At 39.9% G+C, this 26,089-nt stretch overlaps 1 protein-coding gene and 1 pseudogene across 3 annotated transcripts in view; one reads left to right on the top strand and one right to left on the bottom strand.

Moving 5' to 3' along the window:
• ACAP2 (ArfGAP with coiled-coil, ankyrin repeat and PH domains 2) overlaps window positions 1-22,374 on the bottom strand; it is a 156,831-nt gene extending 134,457 nt beyond the window's left edge. For both annotated transcript variants that reach the window (XM_029213913.1, XM_029213912.1), the window contains exon 1: window positions 22,113-22,374. In XM_029213913.1, the coding sequence (XP_029069746.1) occupies window positions 22,113-22,165 (53 nt within the window). In that variant the 5' untranslated portion in view covers window positions 22,166-22,374. The remainder of the gene's footprint in view (window positions 1-22,112) is intronic.
• On the top strand, window positions 18,635-19,223 carry LOC114890457 (annotated as a pseudogene). The gene has a single exon (XR_003792291.1). The product of XR_003792291.1 is annotated as a 60S ribosomal protein L21 pseudogene (transcript).
• Window positions 22,375-26,089: the final 3,715 nt, after the last annotated feature.

Here is a 26,089-nt window from a genome sequence, read left to right as displayed (position 1 = left end):
CCCCAAAGTTCTGATTCAATAGGCTTGGAGCAGAATCCAAACAAAGGTATCTTGGATAAAGCTCCCTAGGTGATTTTGATGTGTACCTCTGATCCTCCGGTTTAAAGCTGTTTATTTGACTACATGGATGGTTTCTCAAATAATCAAACATTAAAATAAAATGAAAACTAACACATTGCTAATATAGAGGGCAAAGGCCTTGACATTAAGTCATCTGTTAACTATCTTACAATCAAACTCTCCCTCCATAACACTATCATATTTTTACTTCAATGACTGCAACTAGCACCTGTGGTCAGAATACAGCTGGCTGGATTCAAATCAAGAGATGCCATTGGGCTTCCCAGGTGGCGCAGTGGTTGAGAGTCCGCCTGCCGATGCAGGGGACACGGGTTCATGCCCTGGTCCGGGAGGATCCCACATGCCGCAGAGCAGCTGGGCCCGTAAGCCATGGCCGCTGAGCCTGGGCGTCTGGAGCCTGTGCTCCTCAACGGGAGAGAGGCCACAACAGTGAGAGGCCCGCGTACCGCAAAAAAAAAGAGATGCCATTGTTTACATCTCTTGGAATCATAGTAAAGCAGCACTAGTAATGTATTAGTGCTGTAATTATAGGAAAGATTACACACAATTTACACAATAGCTGATTGACAAGCAAGAAATCTCCACAATAGTGTTCTACAATTGTGAGTTTGAATTAAACAGTTTTGTAATTTGTACAGACTTTTTCTATTGTCATAGCTAGCTTTCTGCCATACTTAAAAGATCACAGTTTTTAAATAAATACTGTAAGAGCAGGATTACTTCTTAATACCTTCAAACATTGGATTCTCTTCAAGAGATTCAGAAACATAATTATTTTTGCTAAGAATTATTTTTCTAATCAAATGTTTTAAAATGTTTCTTTGGTGTATTTATTTGATACTATTAAAGAACTCCTATGGAAAGTAATAGAAGTTTTAGATACCAGTCAACTTTCACATACAACTTACTTTCTAATTCATTTTTCAAGTCAAAAATGAGGTGTCAGTGGTTATGTCTTTTTTACCTCTTATGAAATTAATCAAACACATAAAAATAGACAGAAGTATATGATGTACTCCCACATACCCATCACCTGGTTTCAACAATTATGAAAACTTTGCCATTCTTGTTTCATGTAATCCTATTCTACTTTTTTGCTGATGTACTTTAAAGAAAACACCAGCTGTTATATTCTTTAATTAAACTTTAATTGATAAGAATAGAAACTCTTTATCATTATCACACCTAACAACAGTAATTCCTTAATAGTATCTAATAACTATGTCATGTTTGACTTTCCCAGATTGTCTCAAAAATGTATTTTTTACAGTTTTGTTCAAGGCTATATCATTTTGTACCAAATGTGATACTCTAAAATATTTTGCCTCAAAAGTTAATGTTTTATACACTATCCAAATCTGAACATGTCATAGCTCTATAAGAGCTTCCCACTATGTTTCTATGACGATGCACCAAAATTCTCAACGTGATATACAAAGTCTTGCATGTTCTGGCGCTTACCCAAATCAAGGCCTCAAGTATGACTGAGACCTCTCCTAGCTCCATAATAATCTAGTATTTTCTTAATGGTAAGTTGCCCCAGTGAGAGATAATGGACTAAAAGAATCAAAAAAGTACACTCAGCTAAAGGTAATGAAAAAGCAATCCACTGTGTGAACCCTTTTTTTTTTAACACCTTTATTAGAGTATAATTGCTTTACAATGGTGTGGAACCTTAATTGAATGCTGAACCAAAGGAAAAAAACTACTTACAAAAGACCTTACTGGCACAATTGGGAAAATTAGAACGTGTAATTACTGTTAGTGTTATAAAGGTGGTTATGAAGGAGAATGTCCTTATTTTTAGAAGATGCATTTTGAACTTTCAAATGGTTTTTTTAAAATGTACATGCTGGGGAATTCCCTGGCAGTCCCGTGGTTAGGACTCTGCGCTTTCACTGCGAGGGCCTGGGTTCAATCTCTGGTCAGGGAACTAAGATCCCACAAGCCGCGCAGCATGGCCAAAAGAAAAATTTAAAAATAAATGAATAAAATAAATAAATAAAAATGTACATGCTGTATGTGTGTGTGTGTGTGTGTGTAAGACAGAGGGAGCAAATGTGCCAAAATATTAACAACCAGAGGATCTAGATAAAGGTTAGATAGGTATTCATTGTACATCCTTTCAACATTTCAGTAAGCTTGAACATTTTTAAAATAAAAAGTTGTGGGGGGCAGAGGGGGAAGGGAAAGAACGTACTGCCTCCTTTTCCCCATAGTATCTTTTTTTTTTTTTTTTTTTACTAATAGCACTTACTTTTGTAAACAAAACTTCAAAACTAATGGCCAGAAAGCATACTCCTATTTCCCAGAGATAAAATACGTTAATAGTTTTCCAGACTTTTTAATAGCCCTTTTGACATACACAGTGTCATGTTACACATTCTCAATTATATTCTATATTCCACGTTTTCTTTTCACGTCATGTATCATGGACATTATCCCCATAAATTGAGATCCATTTCTCATTCTTTTATGAAATGCAGAAAAGAACAGTGGTTTACATAGATAGAGCAAGCACTGGCAAATTTTCCATATAGAGCCAGATAGTAAATATTAAGCTTTGAGAGCCATACAGTCCCTGTTCCAACTACTCAATTCTGCTGCTGTAGCAAAAAAGTCATTGATAATATGTAAATAAATAAGCATGGATGTGTTCCAATAAAACTTTATTTAGGAACAGAAATTTAAATTTTGTATAATTTTCATTGTGTCGTAAAATTATCTTCTGGGTTTTTTTCAACTTTTAAAGATACAAAAACATAGTTCACAAGTAGAAATGATAACATAATCTGCAGGGACCAATGGAAAAAAATAAATGAGGCCTCTTGTTTAACAATTACGAATTTCAAAATAGTGACAGAGCATTAAACCAAGCACAGGGCCCTTCTAAGAGTGAGGCCCTACGTGACTGCACAAGTTATATAAAGCACATAGAATGGTCCTAGTAAATATAAAGCACTTTTTAAGTGTTAGTTATCATTATATTTTAATAGCTAAACAGTATTCTACTTAACCAATATTCTACTTGCACAATTTTTCTTATAAATAATGTGATAAATTTACCTGAAAAATATCCTTGTTCATATAACTTTGCACACTTTTCCTATTATTCCTTAGGAGAAATTCCTAGATGGAAAAATGCTAAATCAAAGCATATGCATTTCAAAATTCTGAGATATTTTACTACTTTGTCCTTCACAAAAGCTCTACCAAACCACACGCTTTCCAACAGTATGAGGACTGTTTCCCTATACCTTTCCTAGCAATGAGAACTCTTAAAACTGTCAATTTGACAGACAAAAATAGCTCACTTTAGCTTTAAATACGCAATCTTATTGCATCTTTATAATTTTCCTCATCATTATTGCCAAGGGCACTTTTGGATACAATGTGCAGCAGATTATATTTTCCAAAGATGGCCACACATGATCATTTGCAACATGACCTGGCCATTCCCCCATCAAGATGCAGAGTCTATTTCTCCACTCCCTTGAATCTGGGTGACTCCTGTGACCGCCCTAACAGAATACAGTGGAAATGATGCTGAACCTGTTCCAGGCTTAGCCCTTAATCGGCCTGGTAGCTTAAATGGCCTCAAGAATGAGATGACATGTGAAGAGACGGCAGAAGGACCATGAAGCACAGGGGTGTCAGACATGTGAATAAAGAAGCCACGTTGGAAGTGGATGGTCCAGCCTCAGCCACCCAGTTTTCATAACATGGATCAGAGATGAACCTTCCAGCCAAGACCTTTTCAAACTCCTGACCCACAAATCATGAGCAAAAAAAAATGGTTGTTTTAAGTCACTAAATTTTAGGTTGGTTTGTTACAGAGCAGTAGATAACCAGAACATGATTTAAAGTAAAAACTGATTAAAAATTTTTTTTTAATTTTTGAATTTTATTTTATTGTTTTATACAGCAGGTTATTAGTCATCAATTTTATACACATCAGTGTATACATGTCAATCCCAATCGCCCAATTCATCACACGACCACCACCACCCCCCACCGCTTTCCCCACTTGCTGTCCATATGTTTGTTCTCTACATCTGTGTCTCATTTTCTGCCCTGCAAACTAGTTCATCTGTACTATCTATTTTTCTAGGTTCCACATACATGCGTTAATATACGATATTTGTTTTTCTCTTTCTGACTTACTTCACTCTGTATGACAGTCTCCAGATCCATCCACGTCTCTACAAATGATCCAAGTTCATTCCTTTTTACGGCTGAGTAATATTCCATTGTTATGTATGTACCACATCTTCTTTATCCATTCATCTGTCAATGGACTTTTAGGTTGCTTCCATGACCTGGCTATTGTAAATAGTGCTGCAATGAAAACTGGGGTGCACGTGTCTTTCTGAATTATGGTTTTCTCTGGGTATATGCCCAGTAGTGGGATTGCTGGATCATATGGTAAGTCTATTTTTAGTTTTCTAAGGAACCTCCATACTGTTCTCCATAGTGGCTGTATCAATTTACATTCCCACCAACAGAGCAAGAGGGTTCCCTTTTCTCCACACACTCTCCAGCATTTGTTGTTTGTAGATTTTCTGATGATGCCCATTCTAACTGGTGTGAGGTGATTCCTCACTGTAGTTTTGATTTGCATTTCTCTAATAATTAGTGATGTTGAGCAGCTTTTCATGTGCCTCTTGGCCATCTGTATGTCTTCCTTGGAGAGATGTCTTAGGTCTTCTGCCCATTTTTGGATTGGGTTGTTTGCTTTTTTAATATTGAGCTGCATGAGCTGGTTATATATTTTGGAGATTAATCCTTTGTCCGTTGATTCGTTTGCAAATATTTTCTCCCATTCTGAGGGTTGTCTTTTCGTCTTGTTTATGGTTTCCTTTGCTGTCTGATAAAAATTTTAAGATCATATATCCCCAAGTCAACATGCACTTCAAAGGTTATCTTAAAGAAACATACTTACTCCAATGATTTCATGATTACTAAGAGCATCTTAAGAACAACTATTTTATAATCGCTTAAGGAGCCTTAATATTTATCTCATTCTGAATCAGGTTGTCAAGGAACAACAGTTTCCAAAAGACTGTTATAGATATTCTAACTAGATAGTCAGCTGAAAAATTAAGGGTTTATCAAGGAGACAAAATGATGTTATTTTAGGGAACTCACTGGTGGTCCAGTAGTTAGGACTCCGCGCTTTCACTGCCGAGAGCCCAAAGTCTCTCAAGGTGGAAGCGGAAAATTTTTTTAAAAACTGAAAAAAATAAAAAAGAATATGATATGTAAAATTTTTTCTATACAACTACAATAAGCATTAACTCTCTGAATAGTTCAGTTTGTGAAATTAACTATTTCCTTATAAACCCCAAATATAAATATCCTGGTAGCCTAGAAACAGACTAGGCTCCCTAGAATTATAACAACTACCCAAGAGGATCTAAAGATTTTGGTTTGATTTAATTACTATGTAGTGAAGGAAAAGTTACAGAAGCCCTAGCAGCTGTCATGTATTACTTATAGTTTTTCAAATTCATCAATAGTACAATAACAGAAAGATTTCTAAACTAAAAATAGTATGTTATGTGAAAATGGAGAATGTATGACTATCTTATGAACATAATTTTTGGCAATAAAAGTCTGTAGCCTAACTTGTGCACAAAGTATTATGCTGAGAGTGAAAGGAAATGAAGACAGTGGTGGTCTCTGTACCAAAGAGTTTATAATCTAAAAGGGAGTAAGAGATGAGATCATATCAGTTTGTAAAGTAAAATTACAAAAGGCTACACTTCTGTGCCGATTCTACTTAACAGCACCACCTGGGTGTCTACTAGGTATCTCAAACTTAACAGGTACAAAAATAGAACTCTTTATTTTTTACCCAAAACCTGTTCTTCCCTTGCCTTCCCCTTAGCAGCAAACAATACCTCTATCCGCCCAGTTGCTAAAGGTAAAAATGTCATTTTTTATTCTTGTTCCTGACAAGCAATTCAACAGCCATTCTGTTTGATTCTACCACAAAAATTATCTCTACTATCTCCCCGAGTCATCTCTTGCCTGGCCTAGCCTGATAAGGAAGCCATTGCAGGAAACTAGTTAACTGTTCTCCCCACATTCACCCTTGCCCCTCTACAACCCATTTTCCAAACAGTACTCAAAATATTTTAAAAATATAATCCTTATCATCTCTCACCACTGCTTTCTAATGGCTTCCTATTGCACTAATCACAAAATCCAAACTTCTTACAATGGATGACTTACAAGGCCTAACATGATCTGATCCCTGTTTCTCTCTCTCACCTCCTACCATTGTCCCTCTTGCTCACTTGCTCCAGCCCACGCTGGTCTCTTTTAGTTCCTTGAAGATAATGCTCCTTCCCATTTCAAGGCTTTTGATTCAGAAGCCTCTCTTCCCCCTAGTTCCCAATCCATGGTACCAGAGATCAACCGGAAGATGACCAACTATCATGGGCCTCCTGATGGAAATGAAACATCACCACTTACAAGTATTCTTGCTAAAATTGTTTAAACTGAGTCTATCCAGAGAGAACAACCAGACAAGTTCAGAATGTGGGAAATTGTACAAGATAATTTGTCTACCCTCAAAAAAGTAACATGAAATTATTAGTTATCATATTATCTATAATCCAGAAAAGTGGGGGAATCATCACTTTGAAAACAGGAATAAGCAATAAGTGTTATGCTGTAACATCTTGATAGAACATATAATACAACCATTTTCTTTAAATCATAAAACCTTCCTAGCAACAGTGAAAATTTATAACATACTACTAAATAAAAAATAGCACAGCTGGGGCTTCCCTGGTGGCGCAGTGGTTGAGAGTCCGCCTGCTGATGCAGGGGACGCAGATTCATGCCCCGGTCTGGGAAGATCCCACATGCCGCGGAGCGGCTGGGCCCATGAGCCATGGCCACTGAGCCTGCGGGTCCAGAGCCTGTGTTCCGCAACGGGAGAGGCCACAACAGTGAGAGGTCCGCGTACCACAAAAAAAAAAAAAAAAAAAAATAGCACAGCTACCAAAACTTTGCACTATGATTTTAAGATGGTAACGTGTAAACTAACAAACACAAATGAGACTTTTGGCAAAATTTCAACCCGGATAAGATGAGACTTAAGTTGCAATGAGGTTAATAAACTCTGCATGTGAGACAGAGGTGAGACTTTAGGAGTCAGAGGGTGGAATGTGGTAGACAGAATAATGGCCTCCCAATGATGCCAACATCCTAATCCCCAGAACCTGTGAAGATGTTAGGTTACACTGTTTGGGTGAATTAAAGCAGCAGATAGAATTAAGGTTGATAATCATCTGACCTTGAGATGAGGAAATTATCCTGGAATTATCTGGGTAAGTCCAATGTTACCACAGAGTCATTATAAGGGAAAGAGGGAGACAGAGTGTCACAGTCATTGCTGACTTTGAAGACAGAAGGGAGCCATGAATCAAGAAATATGGGCAGCCCTTTGAAACTAGAAAAGTCAAAAAATAAAGATTCTGGGACCTCCCTGGTGGCACAGTGGTTAAGAATCTGCCTGCCAATGCAGGGGACACAGGTTCGAGCCCTGGTCTGGGAAGATCCCACATGCCGTGGAGCAACTAAGCGCACAAGCCACAACTACTAAGCCTGTGCTCTAGAGCCGCAAGCCACAACTACTGAGCCCACGTGCCACAACTACTGATGCCCGCGCACCTAGAGCCCATGCTCCGCAACAAGAGAAGCCACCACAATGAGAAGCCGGCGCACCGCAACGAAGAATGGCTCCCGCTCACTGCAACTAGAGAAAGCCCGCGTGCAGCAACGAAGACCCAACACAGCCAAAAATAAATAACTAAATAAATTTTTTAAAATAAATAAATAAATAAAATAAAGATTATTCCCTAGACCGTCTAGAAAGAAATGCAGTCCTGCCAACACCTTGATTTTAGCTAAATGAGACCTGTATCGAAACTCTGACCCTCAGAACTGTAAAATAATAAATTTGTGTTGTTTTAAGCCACTATATTTGGGATAATTTGTTATAGCAGCAATAGGAAACTGACAAAGCTTATTCAGTGACTGCACTAGGATGATCATCTGCCACACTGCCTACCTAACAAAGGAAAGAATTCACCCTCTCTGGAGAAAGATAATATCTTCCAGAGCATCGACAGTTTTTCAAATACGATGTATAGCATGAAGTTAAAAACTGGGCCCACCAAAAGAAAGAACTAAATAACAACAAAAAGAAAACACAAAACAAATAGAAATAGACAGACAGATGACCTAGATATTGGTTTTATTAGTGACTTAAAAGTGGCAATAATTAATATATTCATGAAACTAGAGAAAAACCTGCAAGAAACAGAAGAAAAGTTAGTGATTTTCACCAAAGAATAAGAATCTATAAAAAAGAAAATCAAATGAACTTTCCAAAAGTGAAAAGATACAACTGAAAACTCCACAGACAGGTTTAACAGCAGTTCATACACAGCAGAAGATGAGGGAATACAGATGAATAAAAATATCCTATTTCTCTATGAAGAATATTTCAAAAAAGAACAAGAGACATGTAAGACACAGCAAAAAAATTCTAACATATGTGGAACTGAGTCCCAGAAGAAGTGAAGCAGAGGCAACATTTGGAGAGATAATAGCCAGGAATTTTACAAATGGATGAAAGATTCTCTACAAACCCCATGTATTGAAGAAACCCTACAAGCCCCAAGCAGGATGAATATGAAAGAAACCACACCTACACATCATGGTAAAACTGCCTGAAAACCAGTCAAAGAAAAAAATCTTAAAAGCAGCCAGAGGAAAACAGACTCATTATGCTCCAAAGAGCAACAATAAGACAAACAAACTTGTAACATAAGTGATAAAAACATAAAAAACATAAACAAAAGACAATGAAATGACATTGTGCTTTAAGAAAAAAGCCAACCTACTATTCTATGCTTTGGGAAAATAGCCTTCTAACATCAAAGAAAAACAAAGGCTTTTTCAGACAAACAGAGATGGCTCTTAGCCAGCCCATAAAACCTGAAAGAAATGCCAAAAGAGGTCTTCAAATTAAATGATAAGTGTGCTAGGAAGTATCTTAATTCATTTTATTCATATAAAACTATTACCTGACCATAACCAATAAAATCTAGTCTCTTTATTATTATATTAGTTTAAATACTTTAATTTGAAAATTCATAGAAATGGACTTTTAACTTACTATAAAGCCTCCCTTTGAACAGAAAATTGAAAATCAAAGTAAAACATTATCTCCAAGTTAAAAACTATTTTTTAAAAAAGGACAAGTTTTGTTTATTTAAAAATGAACATGGGGAATTCCCTGGCGGTACCGTGGTTAGGACTCCGTTCTTTCACTGCCAAGGGTCTGGGTTCAATCTCTGGTCAGGGAACTAAGATCCCACAAGCCCCAAGGTGCAGCCAAAAAAAAAAAAAACACACTTCTGGCTAGAACTAAAAAACTAAAATTAGTCCCATCAACTTTAATTTTATATGAGTCAACTTTAAAAGTATACACACTTGCTCACATCTTTGTCTAAAAGTGACTCTAGAATACATACAAAGTTAAATCCTTGATATTAATTGTCCTAGTGTTAGGGGAACCACTGACTAAAACTGCCCACCCTGGCCAGGCACCAATGAGTTATCTTGTGACAGGAGGTCCTGGTAAGGAATATGGAACTAACAAGCCACCACCAACCAGAAGAATTCAGTAAAGGTCAAAAGGTGATGCCAGTCCATATGTCCTGCCAGCCTCCCAGAATCCTCCTCGCTGTAATCCATCTTGGCTGAGCGATGCATGCACCACCAGGAAGGACCCTGAGTCCGAATGATTGGCCAGAGACAACCCAGAAACTAATCCCATCACCGTAAAACCAGAGACTGCAAGCCACGTGGCAGAGCAGTCCTCCTGGGTTCCCTTACCCTCCTGCTCTCCACCTGGATGCCCGTTCCCAATAAAGTCTCTTGCTTTATGTCAGCATATGTGTCTCCTCGGACAATTCATTTCTGAGTGTTAGACAAGAGCCCACTCTCGTGCCCTGGAAGGGGTCCCCCTTCCTGCAACAGTAATGCCCATTCTCCATTGCCTGCCTTTGGTTAAACTATTTTACCACTTTTTTTACACTTCAGCACTGAACTATAACTTTTTAAGCAGTGAAAAATTTATGTTTAAATGTGAGTATGTCTGTGGCATCACAGAAAATATAAAAACTTTAAACAGAAAAACTGATTATATTTCAATAAAGAATCCTGACGGATTTCAGGTACAAATTACTACAAGATTACAATCAAGTTAATTCCTTCTATGAGAATTTCTTCATGTACTCATTTACCCAGATCTTTATAGAGGTTTAACTTGCATTGCTTCTCATCTGTCTAACCTCCAAATCCTAGATACAATTCAATGGAAACAGATTTCATGCACTCTCGAGTAAACACGTACATTTCTTCATAGTAGTTTTCTTCTACAACCTCTCAGTTCACTTATCCTTTGCTCTGTCATCATTCAGGATTTAAATCCTTAAGGCACTGCGTCCTCAGTTGTTTTTTCTCCTCCTATTCTTCTTTTGCTCACTCTTCCTTCTTAAATACTCTACACATAAAATCTACATATGGCCCTTTTTAAAGACCTTTACTGCTCTCCTACAAAGTGAAGTCTGTCCACCTACTTTTATTGTTTCATCATCCACAACACAGATGATTTTCATATTTACAAGTAACATGCCTAATCCTTCATGCATTCTAGATGCTTCCAACCGATAGCTTATTATTTCCACGTGGGAATGCCTGCATCCTTAACTAAATCATCCAAGCTTCTCTTCAAGGATACAAGAGAAAGAGGAAGGGAAATTAGCATTATTAAGTGGGTACTCCCCACCTACTTCGGTGAAAAGCATTTTGAATTCTCAGTAATGCCGTACTGTTCTCACTGAGCCTAGGTAAAAGTAAGAAACCTACCCAAGGTCTCACAACGAGTAAGTGAAAAAGCAGTCAAACAAGTAATCAACCTCCAGAGCCCACATACTTGGTCCACATTCACTACCCTAAAAGAGTGTTCTCCAGTAGAAATTATGCTTTGCATACCAACAGCAGATCAAATACATCCATTTATCTCCATTTTCTCAAAAAATCCAATTAAGGGCTTCTCTGGTGGTGCAGTGATTGAGAGTCCGCCTGCTGATGCAGGGGACACAGGTTCGTGCCCCGGTCCGGGAAGATCCCACATGCCGCAGAGCGGCTGGGCCTGTGAGCCATGGCCACTGAGCCTGCGTGTCCGGAGCCTGTGCTCCGCGACGGGATAGGCCACGACAATGAGAGGCCCGCAAAAAAAAAAAAAAAAATCCAATTAAAATGACAGAATAGTAAGGCGGGTTAATACACAGGACAAACAACAGAAGCAATAACAGTAGCAACACAATTCTGGAATCTGAAAGGCAAATAAAACAACAGTAACTCAGACCAGAAAATGCCAAAACCTAAGTCTTCAAAGTACACTTGTGAAGCCAATGTCAAGCAAGAAGATCCACAATACAGAATCCCCTAATGGTTAGAGGCATGAAGATGTCATATGTCTCAAAATATGGAGGTGGGAGGAGGTGGGAGGGTGAAAACAGGATTAGTTGAAATCTTATACTCATAAGGAGCAACCAAACTCTTCAGATCCTCATTCCACTCCTCCAACTTGATATGACTACCCCTCCCTGACCCTGACAAAAGATGGGAGCTTTATTTTCTGTAAAGGTTTACATAATTAAATCAAACGTATTGATTAAAACTCAGTTAAAAATTCCCTATGAGAGAGAAACTCCAGTAAGAAGTCTCTACCCCACAGCCCTTCCCCAACCCCTTCCCTAGCTCAGTTCCCTGAAATTCAGCACTTATGCTCTACCTACCAGGCAGAAGATGGCTCTTTAAGGACATGTCAGATAAATAAGAAAAGACCTAAAGATACTGACATTTGGGAGTGGTCCCAATGAAAATACTGCCCTGTAGTGAAACTCACCAGTCAACAAGCTGTAACAAAATATACCATACTTCCAATAACTTTTTAAGTGCCTCATTCTTTGATGTAAACAGAGAGCCAAGGGTCAACAGAAACATATTAAGGAAAACTAGAATTCTAAAAGGAGACCAAAACAAACAAACAAACAAAAACCTTAGAGGAAAGGTAATTCAGAGAGGAAAAAAAATTGTTGACTATGACTAATTTCTTCAGACGTACAAGGAAAGCTCTTGAAGAATGGGTTGACATTAAAAAGGAATATTCACAGTAAGAAAGAATTCTTGAAAACTAGGATTAGTAAATAATTTGGATATATCATCCAGAAAGTAGAACAAAAAGACAAAGAAATAGAAAAAGGGAGAAAAAAGAAAATTAGAGGATTCATTCAAAATATGAATATAAAAATAACAGGTTAAAAAAAGAGGAAAAGAAACTACCAAAGAAATAATAAGATTCCTCAGAACTAAAACACATGAGTTTTCAGATTGAAAGTACATGTCCAAGACAATAAATTAAAAAGACCCACCCAAAGGCACATCATCATGAAATTTCAGAATACCAGTAGTAAAGAAAAAATCTAAAAAAACTTTAGGGACAAAAAATGAATCAGGAAATAAAAACAGCATCACATGTCAACAACAACACTGAAAACCTGAAGAAAATAGAGCAATGCCTGCAAATTCTGAGAGAAAATCGTTTCAATCTACAAACCTACAAACATTTCCAAACAGCTAAAGTCTAGAAGGAAAAAAAAAAATGCACCTTTTCAAGGGAGGGTAGTGGCAACTGCGCTCTGCAAAAAATAAGTAAATAGAAAAAGCAACAACATGAAAATCAAGAACAGTAAACCCAATATATGAAGGACAGAGGGAATTTCCATATCAAAAATAAAGGGAATCAAGAAAATGAAGACAAACCATAGACTGGGGAAAAAAAAATTCCAAAATACATATCTAATATAGGACTGTTCTTTAAAATATACAAAGAACTCTTAAAAACCAATAAGAAAACAAACAACCCAATTAAAAAATGGGCCAAAGACCTTAAAAGACACCTTAACAAAGAAGATATACAGATGGCAAATAAGCACATGATGGCAAATAAGCTCACATCATACGTGATCAGAGAAATGCAAATTAAAACAACGAGATACCACTACACACCTACAAGAATGGCTAAACTCGAGAATACTGACAACACCAAATGCTGGTGAGAAGGTGGAGCAACAGGAACTCTCATTGCTCTTGAGAATGCAACTGGCACAGCCACTTTGGAAGACAGTTTGGGGGGTTCTTATAAAACTAAATATACTCTGGCAATACTTACCATACAACCCAGCAATTGTGCTCCTTGGTACTTACCCAAATGAGTGGAAAACTTATGTCCACACAAAAATTTGCATACAAATGTATATAGCAGCTTTATTCATAATTGCCAAAACCTGGAAGCAACCAAGATGTCCTCTGGTAGGTGAATGCATAAATAAACTGTGGTACATTCTGACAATGATCTTGTATCCTGCGGCCTTGTTGAACTTATTAGTTCTGACTTTTGTGCATTCCTTAAGATTTTCTATGTACTAGATACAGTCAGCCCTCCATATCCTTGGATGCAGAACCTGCAGATAAAGAGGGTTGACTATACTACACCATTTTATGCAAGGAACTTGAGTATTCACATTTTTTTTTTTTTTTGCAGTACGCGGGCCTCTCACTGTTGTAGCCTCTCCAGTTGCGGAGCACAGGCCCTGGACGTACAGGCCCAGTGGCCATGGCTCACGGGCCCAGCCGCTCCACAGCATGTGGGATCCTCCTGGACTGGGGCACGAATCCGTGTCCCCTGCATCGGCAGGCGGACTCTTAACCACTGCACCACCAGGGAAGCCCGAGTATTCACATATTTTGATGTCCACGGGGGTCCTGGAAACAATCCCCATGGATACCAAGAGACAACTGTATATAATCTAAAAGTAGAGATGGATTTACTACTTCTTTTCTTATACGTATGCCTTTATTTTCCTTTCTTGCCTAATTGCTCTAGCTACAACCTCCACTACACTGCTAAACAGAAGTGGGAAGAACAGACTTTCTCTTGATCTTGGAGAAAAACTTTGTCTTTCACCATTAAGTATGATGTTAGCTGAGAGTGTTTTATACATGTCCTTTATCAGGTTGAGGAATTTTTCTATTCCTAGTTTATTATTTTCTTTTTTCTAATCTTTGAATTTTATTTATTTTTTTATACAGCAGGTTCTTATTAGTCATCAATTTTATACACATCAGTGTATACATGTCAATCCCAATCACCCAGTTCATCACTACTATTTTCATCATGAAAGTGGGCTGGATTTAGTCAAATGCTCTCTCTGTATCAACATGATTATGTGGTTTGCATCATTTGTTCTATTAATACAGTTTACTACATTGATTTTTGTACTCCTGGGATAAATCCCACTTGGTCATGGTGTACAATCCTTTCTATATATTGCTATATTTGGTTTGCTAATATTTTGTTGAGGATTTTAATACCTGTATTCATAACAGATATTGGTGTGTAGTTTTCTTGTGATATCTTTGGCTTTGGTAGCAGGGTGATACTGGCCTCATAAATCACTTGGGAAGCGACACTTCCTTCCTACTGTTTCTTCGAAGAGTTTATGAAGGACTGTTGTTAATTCATCTTTAAATATTTGATAGAATTCATCAGTGAAGCCATTTTGGCCTGGGGTTTTCTTTTATTTTTTCTTTTGGGCGGCATTGGGTCTTCTTGCTGTGCGTGGGCTTTTTCTAGTTGTGGCAAGCAGGGGCTACTCCTGGTTGCAGTGCATGGGCTTCTCACTGTGGTGGCTTCTCTTGTTGCGGAGCACAGGCTCTAGACACGCAGGCTTCAGTATTTGCAGCACGTGCGCTCTAGAACACAGGCTCAGTAGTTGTAGCGCATGGGCTTAGTTGCTCCGCGGCATGTGGGATCTTCCCAGACTAGGGATCGAAACCGTGTCCTCTGCACTGGCAGGCGGATTCTTAACCACTGTGCCACCAGGGAAGTCCCTGGGCTTTTCTTTTCAGGAAGCTTTTTGATTACTAATTCGATCTCATGTCTGTTCAAATTTTCTATTTCTTCTTGAGCCATTTTCAGTAGTTTGTGTCTTTCTAGGAATATATCCATTTCATCTAGCTTAACTAATTTATTGTCTGAGTATTCTTCATAGTATTGTCTCATAATCCCTCTTATTTTTGTAAGACAGCAATGATGTCCCCTCTTTCTGTCCTGAATCTAGAAATTTGAGTCTTCTCCTTTTTTTTCCTTTGTCTAGCTAAAGGCTTGTCAGCTTTGTTGATCCTTATGAATAACCAACTTCTGGTTTCACTGATTTTCTCTAGTTGTTGTACTAGTCTCCATTTTCATTTATTTCTGCTCTAGTCTTTTTTATTTCCTCCCTTTCCCTGCTTTGACATTAGTTTGCTATTCTTTTTGTAGTTTCTTAAGATGGAAGGTTAAATCACTGATTTGAGATCTTTCTTCTTTTTAATATAGGTGTTTGTAGGTATAAATTTCACTCTAAGCACTGCTTTAGCTGCATCCCATAAGTTTAGTATGTTGTATTTTTGTTTCCATTTGTCTGAAAGTATTTCCTTATTTCCTTGTGATTTCCTCTTTGATCCACTAGTTATTTAGGAATGTGTTGCTTAATTTTCAAGTATTTATAAATTTTTCAGATTTCTTTCTGTTACTGACTTCTAATTTCATTCCATTGTGGCCAAAGAACGTATTTTTCATGATTTCAATCCTTCTGAATTTACTGAAGCTTGTTTAATGCCTTAATATACAGTCCGTGCTAGAAAATGTATTCATGTGAACTGGAGAAAAATATGAATTCTGCTATTGCTGCATGAAGTGTTCTATAGATATCTATTAAATCTTTTTTTTGGTTTATAGTGTTATTCACATCTTCTATTTCCTTGTTGACCATCTGGCTAGTTGTTCTACCCATTATTGAAAGTATTTATGTCTCTATTATTGTTGGATTTTCTATTTCTCCCTTCAATTCTGTCAATTTTTGCCTCATGTATTTTGAGGCTATACTAAGTGTATATGTTTATAAGTATATGTCTTCCTGATGGATTGACTCTTTTATCATTAAAAAACGTCCTTTATCTTTAGTAATTTTTGTCATAAAGTCTATTTTATCTGATATTAGTATAGCCAGTCCAGCTCTCTTTTGGGTACTGCTTGCACTGTTTATCTTTTTCTATCCTTTTACTTTCAATCTATTTGTATCTCTGAATCTAAAGTATTTCTCTAATAAACAGCATGTAGTTGGATCATCATTGAAATTTTACATAATAAAAAGTTTTAAATAAATAAGGCCAAAATACATAGAAAGATGTAACCTCTTCTGAAATTGAAGAAGCTATTATATAGACAAAATATTCAAGAACAGCCATTAAATTTTTGGAGAAAACAGTAACAAAGGAAAACTTGTCCCACTGGATATCATAACAGACTATAAAATTTTACAACTAATATATTAACAATATTTGCAAGAGAACAAAAAATTACATTGGTAGAAAAGAGTAGAATCCAGAAAAAGACGCATGTTCGTATACATATATGTATATGCACGTATGTGTATAATTTTAAATCAATGGGGAAAGGATGGATTATTCAATAAAAGGTATTAGGACAAGGGCTTCCATTAGGAAGAAAATAAGATTATCTCCCACACTCAAAACTAAACCCAGCTGCATTACATGAAACTAAAAATTGCTAAAAATAGAAAATATCCTATAATAATGGGAATGGGAACACTTTTCTAGGGAATACACGAATGCCAATTTTTAAACTTCTGTATTATAAAAGACACCATACACACACTTAATGCAAATTTAATTAATGCAATAAAGCCTGTGGCTCAAGAGATGGAGTAAAAGAGTGAATTCACTTCCAAGTCCACCACTTGAAAGTCCACCATTAAGAAGTCAGTTTGGGCTTCCCTGGTGGCGCAGTGGTTAAGAATCCGCCTGCCAATGCAGGGGACACGGGTTCAAGCCCTGGTCTGGGAAGATCCCACATGCCGCAGAGCAACTAAGCCCATGTGCCACAACTACTGAGCCTGCGTGCCTAGAACCCATGCTCTGCAACAAGAGAAGCCATCACAATGAGAAGTCCGCACACTGCAACTAAGAGTAGCCCCCGCTCTCCGCAACCGTAGAAAGCCTGTACACAGCAACAAAGATCCAACGCGGCCAAAAATAAAATAAATAAAATTTTTTAAAAAAAAGTCAGTTTAACTTCTCAAAATATCCAGTTTGGTAATTTTTAAACATTTTAAAAACAAAGATAGTAATTCCTACATCGTAATATATTTTAGTATTAAAAGAGATGGTAGCTATAAAAGCATCTAGTATAAGGTCTGGTATGTTATAAAAGCTTGTTCTTCCTTATTTCAACTTATGCTGGTACTACATTAAATGAGGAATTAGAAGCTGCAATGAGGAGTAGCTGGGTTCCTGTATTTTGGTTCATGATAAAACTATTGATATTTTATAATGCCATTCTACCACTTCTGAAATAAAAACACATTTTGCTTCATCTCTTGCCCACTGTATTTTCCATGTATATAAAGTACCAATTGTTAAGAGTGTATACCGGTTCTAAATATGGAAGGTAAAGAGGCAAACCAGCCAGGATTGGCACCAGCTTAAGAGCAAAACATTATATGTATGTGTGTGCACGTGCACACACTTATGTGTGCATTTATTTATTTATTTATTCCAATGTCTTTCAACCATTAAAACCTTTCACCCTAAAACATCTTTTTAAGATTTTTATCCTAAGTTGCTGAACAAGGATCATATCTGAAATAGAATCAAACTAAAAACCTTCAGAACAGTGCAAAATAAACATTGTTAAGGATAAAAAATAAATGTACCAGATAAAGACTCAATATTTTTATATCTGAGGAATGCATTAGAGCAAAAATCTTCCACAAGTCAAAAAGCACTTGGGACTTCCCTGGTGGTCCAGTGGCACAGAATCTGCCTTCCAAAGCAGGGAACTCCGGTTCCATCCCACACGCCCCGGGACAACTAAGCCCGCCAACTGCTGAGCTCGCGTGCCTCAACGAGAGAGCCCGCGTGCTGCAAACTACAGAGCCCACGCGCTCGGGAACCCACGCGCCACAGCTACAGAGCACGCGAGCCCTGGAGCCCACGTGCCACAGCTAGAGAGAGAAAACCCGCACGCCACAACTAGAGAGAAGCTGGTGCACCGCAAGGAAGAGCCTGCACGCCACAACAAAAGGTCCCGCGTGCCACAACTAAGACCCAAAGCAGCCAAAATATAATTTTTTTTTTTTTTTAAAAAGCACTAGCGGGGGCTTCCCTGGTGGCGCAGTGGTTGAGAGTCTGCCTGCCGATGCATGGGACACCGGTTCGTGTCCCAGTCCGGGAAGATCCCACACGCCGCGGAGCGGCTGGGCCCGTGAGCCATGGCCACTGAGCCTGCGCGTCCGGAGGCTGTGCTCCGCAACGGGAGAGGCCACAACAGTGAGAGGCCCGTGTACCGCAAAAAAAATAAAAATAAAAATAAAAAAGCACTAGCGGAACTGCCATCTTCCAGTAATTCGCCAAAATGACCAACACAAAGGGAAAGAGGAGGGGCACCCACTACATGTTCTCTAGGCCTTTTAGAAAACATGGAGTTGTTCCTTTGGCCACATACATGCGAATCTACAAGAAAGGTGATATTGTAGATATCAAGGGAATGGGCACTGTTCAAAAAGGAATGCCCCACAAATGTTACCATGGCAAAACTGGGAGAGTCTACAATGTTGCCCAGCATGCTGTTGGCATCATTGTAAACAAACAAGTTAAGGGCAAGATTCTCGCCAAGAGAATTAATGTGCGTATTGAGCATATTAAGCATTCTAAGAGCCGAGATAGCTTCCTGAAACGGGTGAAGGAAAATGATCAGAAAAAGAAGGAAGCCAAAGAGAAAGGTAACTGGGTTCAACTGAAGCGCCAGCCTGCTCCACCCAGAGAAGCACACTTCGTGAGAACCAATGGAAAGAAGCCTGAACTGTTGGAGCCCATTCCCTATGAATTCATGGCATGATGGGTGTAAAGAAAATAAAAGACCTGGACTGTAAAAAAAAAAAAAAAAAAAAAAAAGCACTAATTCAACTTTTTGTTTCAAACAAAATTTCACTTCCTGAGTGAACCATATGTTTATATAAAGGAAAAAACACAATTTTTATAAAAATTTTATAAATTTACAGTTTAGGGCCCAAACAAGTTCAAACTTCTTCAACAAATGTTGGTCAAAATGGATAATTCCCACTTTAGAAATGTACACTTAGATGCATTCACTTTCCTGCAGATTTTAAATGAACAAGATTTTGACCTTTAGACTGGTTTTTTAAAAACTAAGAAGGGAACCCAAAATTACACAATGAAATGTGCCTTCCAATCTCAAAACAAAACAAAATGTTCACAGGAATGTAAAAGTAACCACTGCCTATTCAAATTACTAAAAACAATGTTGCAACTGCAACATCCTTCTCTCCCTATTTCAACCAGTCTTCCTGTTTCCTTACCAATTTAATAGGAAAATTAATGTCTGAAGCTTGAACACTGATGAAATTTTTCTTCAGCAAGAGCTGCCATTTACATTGATTCTACAACATTCAAGGCAGTTATGTCCACATACCAGACTTAAATGCCACAAGATTCATTTGTGAAGGATAATAAAAATAGGAATTAGATTTAAAGCAGCACAACAGATCAGGACACTACAAGGAATAAATAGTACAGCTGCCTTGCTCTCAAAAAAACAAGCCCAGCCGCCACAAATCTTCTCTTTTGATACAAACACTTCAATATATCACTCATAAAGTCCACAATGCTTTTAAAAGTTTCACTTATACATAAGGCATGTGAATAAAAAGACTTCTGAAACATTATTTTCAAATGCTATAGAAACCTACACAGTAATGGGATTATAGGAAAACTGTAAAAATTAGAAGTGTGAATGAGACTTTTATTTCCTGGCATTCTTGCCTCTATTGCAAATTTAATCTAGTCTCACAAATGTATACAAGATATTAGAGTTCTCTGAATCTTGGTTTGTCTTCCCAATCTGCAGCCAACAGCAACTGGAATACCGGAAACAACTCTAGAAAATCCCTAACATCCTAATTAATATAGAATAGAAATTACATTCAAGTCTAACAAACGTTCACTATAATATTCCATATGACTTAATCAGTATCTTTTCCTCTTATTTTATATTCAATGATTCTTTTATTTTAAAAACAAAGACAGCACATGGTTTGTGACCAACACCAGGGATTAGAAGCATTTCCAAATCATTTCTCTCACCTTTTTTTTTTTTAATGAAATTTAAACTGTGAAACAAACTGAGCACAAAGCCACATTCTCTAGGTAAAAAGTGCCGTGATTACCTCGTTACCCAGTAATATTAACAACAATTTCACCAAAAAAGTAGAACTTTTTAAGGTACACTTTAAAAATTACTTCCTTTGCCACACAGTCCTGGAATCTAACTTGCAAAGCTGTCCTAAACAATCCATTTGTATCTCCTCTGAGTCCATCAAATCACGCACAATGTAAGTTTTAAAAACTAATACCAACAACAATCAAATCAGGTGTACGTTTTTACAAGCAATAGCCCAAAGCTCCAAATAAAATTAACACCAAAAAACAAACAAAAAAAATCAAAGGACATTCTCTTAGAAGTAGGAGTTCCTTAGTTTTACAATAGTTTTCTTTGCTTTTCACTGAAAAGAAAATGGCAAATGAAATTAACAGTGATAACGATGAGAACAGTTAGTTCCCAGGCAGAGGATGCAGGAATTTACAACCCAGGCTTGGCCTAGAGATCAGCGGGCACACACACATCAATGCTCAGGGGACGCTTTCAAGACATGTCACTATCTAACGGAAGTTCTAAAGGCCTTATTTTTAAGGCCTAAGGACAGCCCTATAAATGCACTGCAAAACACAACCTAGCAAAACTCCATTCTCCAAAACAATTCAAGAGTTTCCTACAATGCCCGAAACCGAAAGAGTCTGTGCTCTGGACACCCTCAGGACTGCCGCCTCTCTCAAGGCAAGGTGGCCAGCCCATGTGAATCGGAGCGCCACCACGTCAGTTTATGTGACAGATCCACTGGGAGCATCTGACGGTGATGGGGGCCCTCCCGGGCCGACGCTGCTGAAAGAGGAACAGAAATGCCATCTTCAGGGCCCTCCTACTTCCGTTCTCAAAACAGAAATGCACTGTTTCTCCTAGTCCTCACCCCTCAGCCCGGTACCTCTCGACAGCGGTGCCCCTCCAAAGAGCTTAGGTGTAAAGAAAAGCCTATAGTCTCGGACCAAGGTGAACAGAATGCTGTTGGTCAAAGGACTCCCACCCCCGACTCCCGTGCAAAATCAACCGCCAGCGCCTTCCGAGGAGACCCCCCCCCCGGCAGGGGACACGCCAGCAGCATAAATCGACATCCCAGTTCGCCCCCCACTCCTTCACCCTCGGGGTAAAAGGAACTAAGTGAACTGCAGGAGGGTGCCCTGCAAGCTCCCTCAAAGAGGAGCTGGGGTGGGGGTGGAAACGAAGAAGCAGCGGAAGGAAGGGGAAAGGACAAGCGGCAAAAGGAAGGGGACGAGAGCGCGCACCGCAAAGGGCACGAGTCTTCGGGGACGCGACTGCATCCCAGCTCCCCGGAGCTGGTGCGCCCCGCCTCTCGGGCGCCCCGCCCCGGGCAGAGAGCAAGGAAGGGGGATAAGGAGGCAACATCCTCCTCTGGCTCAGCCTCGCCCCTCACGAAGGGCTAGTCGGGGCTGTCGTGCCCTCTCCGGGTCGGGAGCGAAGGCATCCGCAGCCTGCCCCGTCGGAGGGCGCGGACTACGGGGCCTCCCGCGCGTTCCGCGGTCTGCCTTTCACGCCCCCACCGCCGGAGGAGGCACCTCCGGGTGACGCCGGCCCGGCGCCAGGCGGCCGCGTCGGCTACCTGAAGCGGGGCGAGTCCTTCAGACACTCTTCGAAATCCACCGTCATCTTCATCCTGCCTCCGCCTCGCCTCGCAAGCGGCGCTGGAAGAGCCGAGGGAGCCGCGGGAGCGGCTGCGCTGGGGACCCAGACGGCTACGGCTGGCGCACGGCCGCGACTAGCGCTGCGCAGAGCTGCGGAGGGCGCCTCGCCCGCTGGTCATAGCAGCCGCGAAGACAGCGGCGGCAGCGACGGCTCGTCAGGCCCCAGTCCTGCCCCTCTTCCTCCCGCCCCCAGCAGAGGACCGACCTCAGGGAAACGACCCGGAGTGACAGCCCCAGCCAGCCAGCCACGAACACGACGGCCACTGGGAGGGGCTTCCGGTAGCACCGCCTGCGGGCGCTCGGGCAACGCGCCTGAGCGACGGTAGCGGAAGCCAGTGAGCGGCGCGACCGTGGGAGCCTCCTTTCCAAATGCGTCCCAAGGGCCAACCAGGATGCGCGGGCGTCGTTAGGCGGGACGAACCGGTTGCTGGGAGGCCGGCAGCTGAGGCTCCTTGGGAAGGAAGTCACGTGGCTGCGCGCCGCGCTTCCCCCGGAGCCCCCGCCTCTTCTCCAGCTTCTCCAGCCCCGCCCTGCTGAGCTGCCAACAAGGAGGAGCCGCCGCCTGCAGGTCTGAGGAAGGAGAGTTGCTTTTCAAGGCAGCTTTGGCAGAAATCCGAAAAGGGTAAAAGAGTAGAAATTATAAAAGGAAGAGATGGTCTAAGCCACCACTTCCTTTCAGTTTAGAGAAACCGAGGCCAGGAGAGGAGCGAGGGTAACTTTAATGATAAAATCCGTCTTTCACTTACCGGCTTCACGTAATAATTTGAAAGTATCTCCCATGTATTGATATATATTTTCATATAACCAGAGACTACTTTCAGAAGGAGCTGGCATTTGGGGTGGGCATGGAAAGATCAGAAGGATTTAGACAGATGGGGGAGGCAGGGTGTTTTGTGTGGAGGAACCGTTCTCAAAACCACAGAAAACATTCCTCCTTACTGACGCCTTTCTCTCAGTAGCCTTTGCCAGCTCTAAGATGATAGGATTCTGAAAATGCAGGCTCATTTACTCAACTTGCAACACCTGCCCTCTGATACACGATTTTTCTAGGAGCCACTGTAAGATACTCATCTTCTGATCCCCACAATAAGCCCCTACTTCTGATTCTTAGATGCCACGGACTCATGGCATGTAAGTAAAAAGTACCATGGATACATTGTATTTAAGTATATACTTCTAAACTCAACCTAAAAACCATACCTGTAAAAATGCACAGGGAGGGTTAGAACAGTATAGTGGCTCTGGAGGTAAACTTCCTGGATTTGCCTGCTAGCTTTCTCACTGCAAAATGAAGATAATACCACTGATCTGACAGAGTGTCCTGAGGCTGAATAGATAAGAACTCAAGTCAACAGTGCCACATAGTAATCATTCAGTTAATGTTGGTTATTATCATAATTGTACCACTTTCTTCTTCAGTACCATAAGCAGAAGTTAGGTTTAACTTCCATAGGTTTAACTTCCACTTCAGTACCATAGCAGAAGTTAGGCACTTCCACTGCCTAAAGTCTTATATAATAACCCCTTTGACCATCTGGTTAAGTATAGCATGATGGCATGCTGTTTTTCATAACGTATGGTTATATCTTGATCTCTTCATCAACTTTAGAAAGTAACAGCATACTTTTGAGACATTTCAAAGAATATACGAGCATTATATATGTTTCTTCTTTGTTTATAAACTTGGTTTCTTTTTTTAATTGAATTGCATAGCCCTAGAATCTACTAGAAACTATTGGCAGTTAAACATTCAGTGTCCTCAGACACTTCAGTTAGTCAAAACAACCTCTTCTAGATTTGTAACTTCTGTGTCAAATTTAGAGAGTTGGCCATTTCTACATTTAATTGTATTCCATATGCATGACAACTAATCTGTGTATACAATATCTTATTGTTTCAATGACTCAACACAATGTAACCTTTTGGAAGACACCTAACATGACACTTTGAGATTCAGATTAAAATTCAACTGCATGGCACCATCAATGCAAATAACTAAGCTAATTATCAAATGAACATCTTTCTGTGGATGGCTAAATTTACATATACCTAGTTAGTGATAACGCTGTCACAATTTTTCTTTGCCCTGTGATAAAGCAAGCATTTTGGGGTGTCAATTGTAAGATACGTCTTAAATTGAGAAATATTAAAAGTGAGATAGGGTAGGAACGTGGAGTCTTAGAATAGAATTACAATATCATTATTGGAAACCAAGGCCCCAAGATACAAAAATAACTTGCTAGGTGACTCAGGCCCCATGATCCAGACTCTAACTGCAAACTGCCCACTCTCCCTTTAGAATTCAGCCTTTACAGTTGTGGCTCTGTCTGCCTGTGAAGCATTTCCTTTTCATCTCTTTAAAACGCAGCTCAGGGCTTCCCTGGTGGCGCAGTGATTGAGAGTCTGCCTGCCGATGCAGGGGACTCGGGTTCGTGCCCCGGGCCGGGAGGATCCCACATGTCGTGGAGCGGCTAGGCCCCTGAGCCATGGCCGCTGAGCCTGCGAGTCCGCAGCCTGTGCTCCGCAACGGGAGAGGCCACAACAGTGAGAGGCCCGTGTACCGCAAAAAAAAAAAAAAAAAAAAACGCAGCTCAGATGCCACCTCTTTCAGGAAGCCTTCTCTGTTTGCTGAAATACAGACCTCTCTTTTCAACACACAGTGAAAGTTAGTTACCAGGCCCAGTTTACACTCTTAGATGATATAAATGATCAAAACTTAAATCTCTTCCAAATTTCTTCTCCCCAGACTTACTAGCTCCTTCCTCCAAACCCTCTGGAACCCTGCATACCCACAGCCCTTCCCAGAATGCTTCTGATTTTCTCTGAGAATACTTTTGACTATACATCCTCTCGAGCAGAGGTTGTTCAGTGCCCCTTCTCTGATCTTTCTGAACCAGGATACATAGTCAACAACAGTCTAACTCTTGACAGCAACTTATAATTTATATTCCACCTTCATGTAAGAATTTCTTCTTTGAGGCTAATATCATCTAAATAAACCACTGTCTTACTTGCCTCATTGCTGTTATCTACCAATTTCCTAGTAGCCCCCTCCCTTAGCCTGACTAATTGCATTGCAAATTATCTCAAGAAAAGGGAATTATGATGAAGGTAACCATGAGCAGTTACTAGAACTGAGAAGCCCAGAAACTCAGGCATCTCTGGGCACTGGTTTCCCTCTCTTAGCAGCTGTATCCTCTCTTTCTCACCTACTCCCCAACTCCCACCAGTTTCCTCCTTGCTCTCTTAGGGATTCTGTTCCCCTGTGAACCTGGCTTGCATATAAGCCCTCACTGCTAACTTGTTCCTTCAACAAGTTGGTTGTCAGATGGCTATAGGGGCCAAGCAAATAAAGTAAATGAATGAAGCTGGCCAGGTGTGAGCATATGGCGTGGGGAAGGCCATGGTGAAGGGGAAAGCAGGTGCCCTGTGTTCTACTTGTCTTCAGTTTTTGCCATATCAGACTTTTGAATTTTACAAGAGAAACCAAATAGCCAGATTTCAATGTGAAACCTTCCAATTCTCAAACGTTGGCAACCCATTCAAAATATTATAAAACATCGCACGGGTCATAAAAATGTATCCGGGCCACTCTGCAACTTCTGCTAAATATTTCTTGACAATTCTTGATGTATCCTTTCAACCTATGCTCCTGGAGCTTATCATTTTAACCTGTTTTCCAATTCCCAGATCCCAGGAGAAAATCCGATTAACCCAGCTCATCATTTCATGACAGGTCACACAGGTCCCTGGCAAGCCGATAGAAGGGCAGGATGACTCAACTTAATCATTTGTACAGGAATGGTGTCAGGATGCAGGATTCAGGACAGCTGACTACTAGACAAGGCAATTTCCCTAAAAGAAGGTGTCGATGGCCAGGTCCCATAAAACACAG

The sequence above is a fragment of the Monodon monoceros genome, unplaced genomic scaffold, assembly GCF_005190385.1.
Source record: "Monodon monoceros isolate NGI ecotype Baffin Bay Population unplaced genomic scaffold, NGI_Narwhal_1 Super_Scaffold_11, whole genome shotgun sequence".
Taxonomy (NCBI): Eukaryota; Metazoa; Chordata; class Mammalia; order Artiodactyla; family Monodontidae; genus Monodon; species Monodon monoceros.
Note: the sequence above shows the minus strand (reverse complement) of the source record. Positions and strands in the feature narration are given on the sequence as shown.